This window comes from Alligator sinensis, unplaced genomic scaffold, assembly GCF_000455745.1.
Source record: "Alligator sinensis unplaced genomic scaffold, ASM45574v1 scaffold277_1, whole genome shotgun sequence".
Classification (NCBI taxonomy): domain Eukaryota; kingdom Metazoa; phylum Chordata; order Crocodylia; family Alligatoridae; genus Alligator; species Alligator sinensis.
Window position 1 is genome coordinate 2,485,845 of NW_005841899.1, and position 15,550 is coordinate 2,501,394.

Here is a 15,550-nt window from a genome sequence, read left to right on the forward strand (position 1 = left end):
GCGGCTCCCTGGGACCCAGGGGCCTGGAAGTGGCTCATGCCAGAGCTCCCAGGCAGTTCTAACCTACCCTGAGCCCAAGTTGCGGGGCCTGAGGGTGCCAGGCAGCCCTGCCACAGTGGCTCTGGGTGGGTCCTGGTGGAACATTGGCTCCAGGTGGCTGCAGCAGGAAGGCAGGGGGGAAACACCTACCCACCCACAACCCCCATCCAGGGCCCTGAGCAGCTGGGCTGGCAGTGCCAGGGGTTTGGGAAAGGCAGTGCTGAGCCATGGCGGGACTGCCTGGCATCCTTGGGCCTGGAGCATGTCAGGAATTCCTGGGACCCATTGAGCAAGTAAGTGAGGAAAGTTCAGACCTGGGCCGGGGCCAGCACCAGAGCACCTACCCCCAGCCTGGGCTGCCCGCAGCCCCCACTACTGGAGCGAGAGTGGGGTAATCCCACTGCCACTGGGGCTGTGATCAGGCAGGGGGGATGCACCAGATTCGGGGCAGCTCTGGAAAGACCCTGCTTCGACTGGGCATCCTGCCAGGGTGCGCGGAGGTTCCCCCTCCCTGGGCTCCAGACCCCACTGTGGGCAACACCCCTCCCTCTGCTCCAAACCTCACATACACACCCAGAGCCCCCCCCTCACAAATCCCGCCCCCCCATACACCACACCCACCCCGTAACCATACAAAGTACCTGCATAATTTTGCATGATTTTGAGTTTTTCTGTGCATAATTTTGAGTTTTTAGCTGTGAGGTTAAAATCATGAGTAATTGTGACTAATTTTTTTAATTGTGCAACTAATCATGATAAAATGTTTTAATCGTTTGACAGCCCATTTTTATACCTCTTCGGGTCTTCCTAGAGCAGGTGTTCCAGTGAGGAGAATGGCTCGTACAGCTTTCTGGACAATTGGCAACAAAATCTTGCTACGGGTTGCATTTCTAGATTTCATATAGTGAGACTCATCAACTATTACCACCTTGAAGTTTTGTTTGTACAAAGCATCTGTTAATGTCTGTGCATTTGTAGTTAGCAAGCCATAACCCAAAACAATCACTTTGCTGGTCGATATTCTCCTGGAAGAGAGAATCCAGATGTGTGCTTACTAATTTATAACAACAAGACTAATCAGAAAGAAACAAAATTCACCTTGTGAATAAGTTCTATAGATACACCTCTTCAATGTGCATATGGCTTAATGCAACTAAATCTATACAATCAACTATCACAACTATTGATATTACAGAATTTTGATGTTTAACCCAAATTATGCTAGCACCTGAAACATTTACAAACCATACATTTAGTAAGCATTTGTAGAACCATTGCAAATGCACCTACAAGCAAGTTCTGAAGATTTTGTTGGTGGCATTGTGTCAATTTGTATTCCTTCCCCACCTCAAATATTTCTTCAAACAAGAAACCTATGAACTTATATCTTTATGATTCCCAAATCCCATATGTTTGTTTGTATTCTTTAAGAGTGCAATACCATGCATATCAAGCACTCACTAATATTTTAACGTGGTAGTTTTGCACATAGGGAAACTGCTGGTTAGATGTACCATTCTTGCCATGACTGTCCAACTGAACAGGACTATGTGGCCAAAGGAAAAAAAAATAGAAATATGCATGGCTTTGTAGCTCTTCAAGGGTGCAGACAAAGGCATCAGTTACCAAGGCATGGAATCATAAGGGCATAAGCTGTTACAATGTAATTTATAGCCGCCTTGTTCTATAGTGATACACATGTAGCAAAACATAACTTTAACCCTGTTTCATTGAGGGCTGTGTTTACAGTAATTCACCTCAGTTGTTTCACTACAGGAGCATGCTTGTTGTACAAACAAAAGTGAGTTTCACACCACTATACTAAAAGTCTTCCCTGGCTATGCCAAAGATGACTGTGACTGAAGCACCAGTACATGCTGAGGTTAACTTTGTATATGCAGTCCCTAGGTCAGCAATTCTCACCCAGGGTGCCAGGAAATCTTTTTAAGAGTGCCATGGGGTGTCATGAAATATTAGCACTGTTAGATGTGTAAACACCTACATGTGATTTAAAAAAAAAACAAAAAACTTCAAGTAACAATCCAATATAAAAAAAAAATTCTTACCCATTTTTGATCTTTCTGAGCTGTTTGCAATAAAAGAATTGCTTTATTATTTTTCCGCATTAAAAAATGAATGAAAGCTAAGAGCTAGCATTTTCAGAGGGGTGGCCTAAGTCTAACACCATTAAGAACTACTGCTATAGGCAGTTATAACCTGGCCTGATGCTGAGAGAGCTCTGACTTACATGAGGTATGTGACAGACAAGCTGAAGGCTTGGAATGAGATCATTAATTCAACAAACCTTTAAATACCTTCAAATCAGAGATACTGAAATTGAAAAAAATTGAAACCAAGAACAAGTATTTTTTGTTAAGAGCTCAAGACAGAAAGGGAACAGATATAGTTGAACATGTTGTCTTCAACCTGTTATGCAAAGGAAGATTTGACATAAACCTTCCTGTTCCTTCTTAGCTATTATGCAAAAAATGTAGAAGTAATCTTTATGAAGCAAATATATTTATAGCTATATAAACAATCTCCTTACTTATATTGCATCTTCCAGAAGAGGATCTCACGTTACATTTTTTACATTAAATGTAAAACTAAAGGGCAAGATTCTCCAGGGCAACTAATGGTTTTATGCACCTAACTTCAGGCACTAAAGAAACTGATTTTCAGGGGGCACATATTTATCACTTCCCAAAAATCAGAACCCTCAACTTCTAATCTCTCCTCTGAAAGAAAGAAGTATTAACATCTCTTTTACTTTTTCTCATTTAATGGAAAAACTAAAGCATAGGAAATTAAGTGTCTTCCCTGAGGCCACATTAGAAACCTGACATGGAACCCAGACTGCTTGACTCACAGCTACACACATCTTTTGCTTTTTCTGGGTATCAAGCCACATAATATTTTGTATAATTTTTTAAGAGTTCACTGAACAAATCAAAAGTAGAGCCTTGCTATGGAAGAGTAAGAAGCTGTACTCACCCAATGTCAGTTTTGTTCTGAATAATATTAAGATCGTCTGGACAGAGTTCAGGAATCCATTTCTCCATCTCTTCAATCCAAGGGTACCGTAGAGATGAAGGGACTACTATTAAAAGAGGCCATTCCTTGTCATAGTAGTAAGAAATGGCAATTGCTTGAATTGTCTTCCCCAACCCCATCTACGAAAAAACACATGGAAAGAAGCTATAATTTCACAGAACCACAGAGAATTGCATTCACAACTTAAAATGTATCTCGTGGACCTTGACTTCTAAATGGTTTGGGACTTCCTTAAGCAAGAAATGGTCTTTCTTTGACACACTGCTGTGTTTGGAATAAGTAACATTTTCTGGGTTAGCACTTGCTGTATAAATGAGGAGTGTTTGAGAGATCCACCATAGACAATATACCTGCCTCATCCATTCGTCACTGCCTACATTTGTTAACTTTCTGGGCTACGGAGTGCATCTTCCCTAATTCTCCTCTCTGGCTTTTTGAACTAGTAGTGATAAGTCCTCTGTTTACTGGGGTATTTTCATTTGTCCATGGCCTGCTAGGTTAAGCTTACCAAGCTCATTAGCATCTCTGCATTTCTTGTTCTTCCCTCCATTTCATATAAACTGAATCAACTTGTGCTTACTTGGACAAAGGTTGTTTTCAACAACCAGCTCTATTATGTTATCACTGTTTACCCAAAACCAAGTTTAAAATGGCATCACCTTGGTTCACTGACTATTATTTAATGAAGATCCATCAGCTATCACATCCAGGAATAACTGGCTCCTCTCATCATCAGCAACATTTGTTCTCCAATCTATATCTGGGCAATCAGTCACTTGTAACAACACAATATAAAAAAAATCTCTATCCAACTTAAAATATGAGAGCCCATGCAGACCTATTAGAATCTCTTCCCTAAACTGCTTTTAAAAGTATAAGCTTTATTGTTAGTTGTATAGTGCACTTCACATTGTCACAAACAGATTTTAATTTTAAGAAGTATTACTCTCCCACTTCCCTGAAAAATTAAACAAGTTTTAATCAGAAAATGATGTATTATTTTTATGTTTTCATGCACTTGCTCTGCTGCACTTAATATTCACATTTAGAACAGTTATCCGTTTAAAAATGTCACTTGATTTTAAAAGATAATTTACTCCTGTTTTAAAAATAGCCAACTAGAAAAATATACAATTGCTAAATGCACTGAAAAAGTTAAAGCACAAGATATTTAACCTGCATTTGATACAATTATTAAAACCTCATCTTAAAAACAAAAGAGATTACTCAGCCTGGTTTAAGGTTGATTTGAATAATCTCAACTTTAAATTTCCATGCTTACAGACCTTCTGTGTATCTGAGGAGCACCGTAATAACTGTTTCTCTTAGCCCCAATCTACCCCTCCAATAAGCAACATACTAAATGCTAACAACAAAAACAATACAAGAGATGAAACATCACTTACCTCATCAGCAATCATACACCTAAATGTGAAAAACAAGAGATATAACGTTTTTTGTTTTTTTGTTGTTTTTTTTTTTACAAACTGTTTATTAATAGCTCTACTTTTACAAACAAATTTTGTAACAGCTTAATAGATTAACAACAATAACTAGCCTTATTCTTACCTATATTATTATGGAAACGTATCAGAAAATGAAGGGTTGATAAAATGATAATAAAAACTACCAGCTGTAAATATTTTAGAGCCGTTTCCTCTAAAGTATTTATCAAATTCATCTGCATTGTTTAAGAGTTTAAAACCGTATATTAAATCAGGTACAATATAGTGTCAGATTAAATACTGTGTAAAACTACAATTTAAATAGGATTGCACAGATTTTCACAGGAACATCTTCTATTTGAATGTCTGTCATACAGAATTAAGCAGCGTTTTGCATCTCTGATGAGAGATTATTTATCATACTGTCCAAATAATCACAGTACACCAGTTCACGCTATCTTATTTGTTCTCAGACTAAAGTGGAAGGAAGAGTTAGTTGACTTCCATTTTCAATACACATATCTTAATTTAAACTTGTGCACTGGAAACTTGGATATTTCAAACTCACAATTCACCTACGTAGAATCACCTGTGCAAGACCAGTAACAGTTCCACTCCTGAAATATTTGTTTAAAAGATCTATATTCTGTCACAGTCCCATGCTGTACAGGTTAGTACATATCAAAGACAGAGCCTATAATCTAATGAAAAATCATGATTGATATACCATTTTATATTGCTCTTAAACTTAGATATGGATCAGGAAACTTCACTGACTCCAACCATCTGATTGAGACAAATGCTTATTTCAGCAATTGGATGTTTTGCTCAATATTAAGATATATGATGATAACATAAGGAGACAATGCCAGATTTGGCTTGAAAAGTCCACTTACTCACATGCCAAGCACAAAAGCCTAACACACCTAAACTCTACAGAGATAAAGCCCGCTCAAAAAGAAAAAAAAGTAATATTTGCAGAGGTAGCTTTCCAGCTGCAAACAAATGCAGTTGCATCTTTCCAAACCTGCAGAGCAACAGCACCAAGTATCTCTCTCGGTACACAGATTTTCTAATCAACAAAAGAAATTAACAGAAGCATCCAACTTCATAGCCACTATTTGAACACTGCTTGACAATAAGTACACACACACACACACACACACACACACACTTCACACATCTGTTGCAAAAAAAAATAAAGCAGCAGGGACCAATCCATCTTAACTTTTCTTAGCCTTTCTCACAACCATCAACAGGAGGGGAAGATTAGTGTGGATTATTCCCTCCCTCATATGGGTACAGCAAGAATCAGACAAGCCATGAGGGGTAGAAACCCAGCTCTCTTTCTCCTACAAGAGCACTGTGAGGTATGAAACTTCAGTTATCTAAAAACCCATCGCAGTGAACAGCCTCAAGCACAAATTGTGGCCATGGACAGACATATCCTCAAAATGCCCCAAATCCCAGAGTGTTTCAAACTTGGCACATTTCAGCATCATGGAGATGTGTGACCCACAACTTTAGGTCCTTCAAAATGCTAAAGAAGACATACAGCAGTAGCATTCTTCTGCCAACAGGGCTGAAGAGTACAAATCTGTATGACTCTCAGGTCCCTACCACAGGTTACACTTAAGACATGATTAACCACTTAACCATGTCTAAATTGTGATCTGGCCACACATTCAATCAATTAATGGCACAATAAAATGAGGAATAAGCCACCAAGTTATTCCACAAAAAAAAAAGTGTAAGAAGTCTGTGGCTGGTTCCTACCACGCCATTAACTGAACATGTGGCCAGATGTGCCCCTGTGGCTGGGAGCCCCAACAGCTGAGCCCTATGTACCCCTGGAGTTGGCAGTCCTGTCAGCCGAGGGAGCTCCCAGCTGCAGGAGCTTACTCCTTGCTGATGCAGGGTGAGCCTGGGATAGTGATCCCAAGCTTCCTCTGCACTGGGAATAAGGCATGATAGGATTTTATGCGCAACCTCACAATCAGTCTTCCTGTCATGTATGTGTGGCGTGGCAGGAAGCATGACTTTGTGGATCACGCATTAGATACTGTAGTGCCCTTACCTGCATGTCTGGAGGGACCCTCGGCCTCCAGCAGCTCCGGAGGACAGCCAGGTGCAGCAAGGGGGTGGTGGGGAAGGAGAAAAGAATACTGTGGGAGGCCAGAAGATGACTGAAAAGTGCAGATATTTTAGGAAGCACTTTAAATTGAAGCACTTCAAAAGATGTTCCTCTTTTTACCAAGGCCCATTTTGAAGTACTGCTTTAGCGGCAACTACACTTGCTTTTTGGAGCATTTCAAAGCATTGCAAGTGCTTGAAACAGTAAGTCTGTCCAACACCCTAACTGAAACCCCAGAACTCTTGTAACTTCATAGTATTTACCAGGATTGACAAATGCTGTATTTTCTTGCATACTACATGCCCCCAAAAAAGACAGGCACCTTGTTTTTGGAATGCAGAATACCAAAAAGATTTTTGCACTGCAAAATTACTGCCAGCTTCTCTCACAGCCACCAAGCTGAGTGGCTGGGAAAGGGCTAACATGGGACTCCTCCTCTTCTGCTTGCTTGCTAATAGAGGAGCTGGAAGCCATTTTGCAACACAGTATCTTCATGCCTCTAGCTTCTCTGATTAAGAATATACTCCCCAGTTTTGGAGAGCTGATCTTTGGGTGGAAACCGCATATGGTATGTAAGCAAACTTTAACCTTACTGGTGGGACAACTCACATTTGGGCTTTTGCTATCTAAACTGGCAATTCGTTTTTTTTCTCTCGCCAGTATGTGATTTGCAGCAAGTTCAAGCATAATGTAACTTCTAAGGTTTCAAGAAAATACAAAAGCATATACAACTTAAAATTTGGAAGAGTCAAACAGAAACTAAGATTAGGGCTGCAGTCTCCCCACCACCCACTGCCTTCCATATCCAAGTCTCCTTTCCTGCTCTTATTCACGTAGTCTCTCCACTCTTACCTGCTTCCCATCTCTCCCCCAAAGATGCATCTATATTTATATTAATTGCTTGCTCTATTATTAGCAAGCAACCAACTCAGAATGCTAGCATACAAATAAATACAGAGAAAATCTGAATGGGATTAAACATATGTTCAAAGTTAACCAAAGATGTAAGTGCTGAGGTGTCAGGAATCATGATAAGGAGAACTGTAGATAATTCTTGAACTCTTTCATAGACCGGTGCTAAAAGCTATCGTTGATAGTTTACAGATTATTCTCTACCTAGAGTTCGAGTGTTTAATTGTGTATCCATCTATACATACACAGACATACGTTGAAAAACAATTCTGCATGAGGTCTTTTAGTGAAGTGCCCTAATTCATTTGCATCCTGGACATAATGATTTGGTTGAGATGTACTGCAACTATGATCTGCTTCTCTGGACTATTAATTTCTATGGAAATCCAGAATGAATATGACCCAGATAAAAGATGGAGATTTCAGAAAAGGGTATTTAATTTCCAACAGTATGGTTTACAGTGTATCTTGATGCAAACATTTTGGTTTTATAATCACATTTTCCTATCGTTAAATACTACTCCGCTTTTTGTGCGAGTCCACAGTCCCCATTTTTTGCATCTCTCCATGTGATGTGCAGTTTGATTTTTTCTTCCTGTGCGTTGTTACCTAGATTACAGGAGTTTAGTAGGTTAGCTACTAATAAAAGAGGCAAGAGACAGATCTACAGTGTGACCTTTTACTATTTAGACCCTAGAGAACAAGAACAAACACTTATCCCAGTGTCAATCCAGGTATCCAACACAGTGCAGGAGAGATTCTTACCTATACTGCCTCTAGCACAGGGAAGATGGTGGCATCTAGACAGGTAGTAGATCTTCCCATATTTGCTGAGTTCCCAAATTTTCTCTCCAGACTGTATCATATATTTATACCTGGCTTATTCTAAAAAAAAAAACATTTTTAATTGGCTGATTTAGATTTCCTTGTTGTATTGAGACTTCAGGAACCAGATTGAACCAGTTTTTCTACGGACTGGAAAAGTGTCAATTAAATAGTATTTATGTCCTTGTGAAAATTATAATTTTGGAAGAAGGGACTGCTTATCTCCTTTCTTCATCATCTTGGAATTCTGCTTCCCACTGTCATGTTTTCTTTTCAGCTTGGTTTATGGTCTTCACAGACAAATTGTCAAAACAAAGCACCCTTGTCTAAGAAACTTAACACAAATGTATTTATTATTGCAGAACTACATCTAATACCTGTGGTTATATCAATCACTACTATTAACATTTTAAAGACAAAGCCATGACATGGTATATCTGAATTTTCTATCTTATGGGCTTTTTGTATAATGTTTCTTTTCAGGCCTTTTGCTCTGTTTAATTTAATCTCACTATGGGTTTAGCTGGACATGTAGGGCTCCTATACATGTGCAGGGAGGCTGCTTCAACGCACTTACAGTGCGTCGGAGCAGACTTGATTAATCGAGTCTGCTGGCATGTGGTACATACCGTGCTCCAGCAGACTCCAGTGTCACATGTATCAGTGTCCCCATACTAAAAAATGGTGGCAGGGGTGCTTTAACTAAAGCTTGTTTGACATATGCTGTTTTATATTTGCATATAAGGAAACAAGGGGCTTTCTCCCCATGGTGATTGGGGGAGAAAACCTCGTCTTTTATTCGCGAAAATACAGTAAAAGATTTCATTTCAGTTCAGTCTCCTACACTAATGCAAGCAGACAAGCTGCCAGCATGAACATAAAAAATTACATACTATCAAAGCAGAAGCAGCAGACCTTCAAATACATTTGAAGGTACAAATCTGTATTTTCTTCATATATTTTGACGGCAAGAAGACAGACTTCTTGTTCTTTGAAGTTCAATTAGTCATTTCCTCTCAACTGGTAGTTACTCAATTTGAGCTTCATCATTCATATCCCATCTGTTCATATGACACCTTAATAATCATTATATCCAAGAATGCAAAACTGATATAACAAACAGTTTCATATCCTGTTATAAGCTCAGCCCACATGGCCGAAAGTTTCAGAAAATCATGATAATATTAGGTATCTTTGCCCCACACACTCTTCGGTAACAGTCCGGAGACAACATCATAGTTTGATGATGTTTCTTTGGGTTAAAATAAGATTTTTTACTTTCGTGAAGATCCCAGTGGTAGGATTAGAACCTTTATAATGTGCAGCCAAGAAGCCTGCTACTCCAATACCGATACCTAGACTCTTACTTCGATGTACCAGATGTGCAGATTTAGCTTTCTTTACTTCTGTGAATATCATCGTAATGGATGGATGGACCATATTTCCAGGGACAGAGTGAATCATGCTATATTTATACAATTTGGTACACCAAAGTTTTTTTGATTAAAAAAAAAATGTACAAGGGAAATGGAAGGACAGAAATTTAAAATTAACATAATAAAGAACTAATTGCACTGGAAACTGAAATTTGTAAACTTACTAAAATATTAATGTATTAATATTAGCTTGAGAAATAAGCATGCAATACTAATAGAGTAACAGTACGTTCCTCTTACTAATACATTATAACATAGCTCAGGGAGGAAAACCAAGAAAAATGTGGGATTATCATTTTTGCGGGCATTCAACAAGGAATTCTGGCCTGTGTAGGAATAGTTGCAATCCAGTATCAGTAATTTCTGTTCCAAAACTCCGTTTAAGCTCGAGCATTCTTGAACTTGTATTTTTCTGGAACAATCACATGACCAAGCTGAACTAAGCTTTGCTGGAAAATGGCAGGGAAATCAATAATCATGTCAAAAAGCTATAGGACAAAAGGCAAGTTTGCAGCTCAGCTGAAAAGCAGCTGCAGAGAGCAACCAAAACAAGAGGTGGGAGGTTCGGAAGCATGCCAGGATGACGCAGTTCTCTGGAAGAGAGTGACCTGCAGTGAGTAAGAGATGCTGGCTGGCTGGCCCTCCAAGCATTGAATCCTGGACTGTGCTTAGAAACTATGAACCAGGTGGCAAGGTCAAAGAAAGAACAGTAGGGCTAATCCCGGAAAAGAAGGGAGATTGTTTCTGAAGTCTTGCTCATGACAGAAAGAGCTTACTTACATCTGACAGGACGAACATACCATTCATATTATGAAAAAGATACCCCAAGTATTTTCTCAAATACTGCCCCTTTCCACATGACACACATACCTTGTTCTTGGAAAGAAGAATGTAGAAATAAAGATTTTTCCAGAGTCAAGGCCAGTTGTGTGACAAAGTGTCCAAGAAGTGCTGCAGCCTAGGAGACAGTCTGGGTGAGGCAAGAGGCAGCGTCCTGCTGTGCCAGGACAGCAACAAGGCTAGGCTGCAGACCGGGGCGGGCAATTATTTTGGGTGGATGGCCGCTTACTTTTGGCAAGCCATCAAGGACTGCATGGCAGGCAGCCAGGGGCAGATAAATATTAATTTTCTAAATTTTTTAGGGCCCCCCGCAGGCCGGATAGAATGGCCTGGCAGGCCACATTCAGCTTGCGGGCTGCATTTTGCCCACCCCTGCTCCAGACCCTTGTGCAAGGGTAGGAGCAAGACTGCTACTCCTTCATTGTAAACAATGCTTTATATAAATTTATGTAAATAAGTCTCGTTTCCCCATAAGAAGCCTTATCAAGATCCGACAGACTGCATGTAGCAGCTCACTTCCCCTGAGCCAGCTCAACTGCTGCTTCAGACAAACTACAGCGCTCAGTCAACAGATGCTGACATTTGCTTAGCAGCTGTGAGAGCATTAACACTGAACTCTGCCCCTTCTGCTTCCTGGGTCCCAGAGAAATGGCAGCTATTTTGGCAGCCATCAGAGGATAGCATGGGCATGCTTCTATACCAGCAAAAAAAAGTCATCTCCCCACTTAAGAGACAACCCCAATTCTGGAGGGCTGATATTGAGGGGTGCATGTGGTATGCGAGTAAATATGGTACATAAAATGTATTCCAGTCAAATGAACACTATGAAAATAAAAGTGATTAGAAGATAAAGATTTCCATTGTAGAGGCATCTAACACCTACAGAGGTTGGCACCAGCAATGAAGGCATTACAGAAATATCATAAGAGATTTTCCAATGAATTACCAAAATAGACCTAGACTAATAACTGTGATTTAATTCTTATAAAGTTTTAACCTAGCAAATGTAGCTATTGCCTTTACTGTTACCCACATCAAGCACCTGTTTACTTCTAATAAGATACGTCCCTAAAGGGAAAAATAAAAATGAATAAATACAGTGGCATGTACATTAGCTCAAAGATAAGACCTATACTTTTATGTACATTTTTTAAAGAAAGCACTTAAACTAGTTAAATAGTACAGATTTTTTTTTTAAATGTGAAAAATAATATAGTTTTCTTTAATGAACACAAGCCTCGTGCAGTCTGCTAGAACATACTGTACAAAGGAAGCTTGCATGTTGCTTCTGCTAGTGTGGGTGTCCTGATATTCTTGGGATTCTCACCTACTCATGTGAGTCAGTTTTATATAACACTACAACATATAATTTGCCTCCTACTCACAAGCCAACACTTTAGCACTAACATCTTACCCATGGGTTATTTAAGGAACGTGAACTTAGTACATTTTTATATAAAACTGCGCAAGCAGCCATTACATTTGTGTGTCAGTAATCACAGCATGCAGTCCTAAAACTAGAACAAAGGGAAATGACTTCCTTGCAAAAATAATTAGTTACTTCCCCAGAAATAGAGCCGCAAATGGTTTAAACTAGATATGGCTTGCTCTTGATTTATAATGGGCATTTTAAGAGTCTATTTAGTACAAATAAGATGTACTAAGACTGACAGCATTGAAAACTTGCCACTTACATAAGAGATATGGTGCAGACAGTGAGTATACTCTTCAGTACTCCCCATCCGGATGGTGAGTCACCACCTTTAACACCTGGTTTTGATTAGAATTTGAAGGTGTGTTACCATGTTAACCAACTAACCTTCTAAAAAGCTAGCCAAGATGGTTTAGTGTAACGTGAGCTAAGCTGGTCAAGCTTTGGTTTAAAAGGCTATCTTAGGAATTTTGAACACGTTAGCTATATAACCTTAAGATCCCAGTCAAGCAGAGTTCAATGCAGGGGTGGCCAACCCAGGCATCTGTGCCCCACATGGCAGGGCAACCGGTGTATATGGCATGTAGCAGATCAGGGAGAAAGCAGAGAGAACAATAGCAGGTAGGACGGGGTGCAGAAAACAGAGCAACAGATTGGGTAGGAGCAGAAAGCAGAGTAGCAGATCAGACAGGGAAAAAGGATGAGAGTGGCAGCCAGGGAAGGTACAAGGCTTACCTTGTGGCACACCTACCAAAAAGGTTGGTCCCCACTGGTCTAATGAGAGGACAATTAATCTTTATAATCATTTAATACTTGGCTTCTGAGACTTTAAAGTTCACCAACTCTGGCAGTTTTCTTTTTTTGAAGAGTGCTCAAGTAGGTACGTGACCAACATTCATTTGTTTCAACTGGTGAATTCAGACAGGTTTGGCTCAACACTTAAACCATGATTTAAGCAACACATGATTTAGCAGGGATCCAAGTTTTCCATTCGCCATGAAAAACTGGGGTAAAACCTGGATTTTCTCATTTCAAGGAAAAAAAACCTGGATTTTCACTTTTAAAAAAGAAAAACGCAGAAAATGATGGGTTTACTCTTGCAGGCAGGCAGAGTTCCAGTTTGCAAAGGACTGGGGGGAGTGGGCAGAGGGCAGTCAGGCAGGGGGCACCATGTGCATGTGCACAGCACACACGCACATGGCCATCAGGCATCCTGGAAAGCAGCTCCCTGCAGGTAAGTAGTTGTGGGGAGGAGAAAGGAGGAACTGAGGCCCCCATAGGGACAGAGGGAGTTGGGCAGGGCTGGGGCTGCCCGGCCGGAGCGATGCTTGGGGCCCAGGGCCAGAATGCGTGGCCGCAGGGTCTGGCTGGGGAACAGGACAGAGCTGTGGGCGGCTTGTCCAGAAGGTGGCAGGGGGGGCTGGCTCTCCACTCCCCACTGCTGCGTGAACTCCCAAGGCGAACATGGGGGGCATGTGCCCCCTGGATTGGGCTTCTGTGACCCAGCAGGCAGGACCTGGCATGGCAAGACAGAACAGGGCTGGGCAGGGAAGCTCAATGCCACCACCGTGAGCCCCACACTTCCATAGCAAAATGCCACCTACCCACCTGGCAGCAGTGGGAGGCACAACTCCACCACCGCCACCTCCGCTGCTGCCACGTGGGTAGGGGGTGCTTCACCATGGCAGCTCTTGACTCGTGGCAGCGGCACCAAGCTTGGAACTACCCCGCTCTGTTTGCCACGCCAGGTCTCACCCGCTGAGCTGCAGAGAACCATGGGGAGGTCAGCAGGGTGAGGAGCCCTGAGCCCGCACCTGTCCCTCTCCCACAGGCTCCACTCCAGCCGTGCTGTCCGTGGGGGACAGGAAGCTAGGCTCCATGCTGCTGCAGCAGATACCACCCCCCACAGGTGGCAGCCGGTATTTGGGCGCTGCTGCAGCAGGCAGGGGGCTGCAGATCCAGGTCCTTGGCCCCATAGCCCTGGCAGCTGGGCGGGGCAGGGGGCTGTGGATGAGGAGTGAGGTGCACGGTCAGGGCTAGGGAGCTGCGAGTGTGGAGGCTGTGGGTGGGTAGTGAGGTATTTTGGGGATTCTAATCAGAGAATTTCCGGGATTTTTTTAAATAGGGGAGTTTGAGATTTTTAAACAGAGAAAAATCAGGACCCCTGTTGATGAGATGCAAAGACCAAACTTCAGCTACTTGTAGCCTGTTCCCTTGCCAAAATGAACCCTGTGCCTGGTATTTCCCCTACCTCATCATTTTCTTGCTCTGACAATTTTCTCAGACCTTCTCTTCCTTCTGTCCTAGACCTAGTCAACTTTAAAACCACCCCCAAGACTCTAGAACAGGGGTGGCAACATTTTCAGGCCAAGTGCCAAAAAACCCGGCAACCTGCATTTTGATGATGTTGGCATGCCAGGGGTGGATGGTGAGGGAACCGTGAGGAACCTGATCCTTGTTGTGGCACCACAGCCCCGGCCCCTTCCCTGCCATGCTCCCCGATGTTCGCATGCAGCTGTTGCCAGCAATGAGCGGGACCAGGGCTCTGGACCCCACTGCAGCCACTTGCAGGCTTGAGATTGCCTGCTGCTAGTAGCCCAGGATCTGGGCAGGTCCCTGTCACCTGGCAGGGACCTTGGGCTGCTCGCAGCAGTCTGCCACAAGCCTGCAAGTGGCTGCACTGGGGTCTGGAGCCCCAGCCCCGCTTGTTGTCGGCACTGGCTGCAAGCATACCTCCAGGAGCACAGCGGGGAAGGGGCTGGGGCACAGGGATGGGGAGGTAAAGGGGGCAGCCCCTTCCCCACTGCATGCTGGGCACTGGCCACATGCACAAGGGTAGCACAGATGGGCCAGTGCCCAGCATGCACAGGCCATGACATGGATAAGGGCCATGGCCAAGGTCTGTGCTACCCCACAGCACCAGCGACAGCAGTGGCTTGGCTCCTGGCTCAGGGCTGCGGGAGAACAGGGCTTAGCAGTGCGGTTTGGCCCACCCCACTGGTGCTCAGGTGCAGAAGGAACACCAGAAGGAGCACCTCCTGGGACTGCCTGGGGCAACTGCCCCTGTAGCACCACCCCAACCCACAAACACTTTTCCCTGGCCACATGGCCAGGCTGAGGACTGCCCTGCCCCATCCTCAGGAGATGCAGATGCAGGTGGCAGAGCCCTGAGCTGCCCAGCCAGAGCCCTCCTGTGTGGGGCTGCTGCACTCACATAGCTTGCCCTGCCCTTCACAGCTGGGCTTAGCAGGATAGGGATATGCCCCCCTTACCCTGCCCCCTTGTGAATGCTAGGTTATGTGGATGCATACCCCCGCAGCAGTGGAGCACAGCTTTGGCCCCTTCCCTGTGGTGATTTCCAGGGTGTGCATGGCAATGAGCTAGCTGGGATTCTGGACCCTGATGCAGCCACTTGCAGGCTCATGGCTGGCCG

The 15,550-nt window shown here is 42.8% G+C and overlaps 1 protein-coding gene across 4 annotated transcripts in view; it reads right to left on the bottom strand.

The window, feature by feature from the left end:
- Positions 1-15,550, bottom strand: part of ZRANB3 (zinc finger RANBP2-type containing 3) — a 91,193-nt gene that overhangs the window by 56,351 nt on the left and 19,292 nt on the right. For 3 of the 4 annotated variants that reach the window (XM_025197588.1, XM_006018385.3, XM_006018384.3), the window contains exons 3-5: positions 4,500-4,518; positions 3,034-3,212; positions 833-1,064 (exon numbers count right to left, since the gene is read on the bottom strand). In XM_025197588.1, coding sequence (XP_025053373.1) covers positions 833-1,064; positions 3,034-3,212; positions 4,500-4,518 — 430 coding nt within the window. Of the gene's footprint in view, positions 1-832; positions 1,065-3,033; positions 3,213-4,499; positions 4,519-6,615; positions 6,662-15,550 lie in introns of those variants that run through there. The other variant, XM_014517295.2, reaches the window with a different exon arrangement.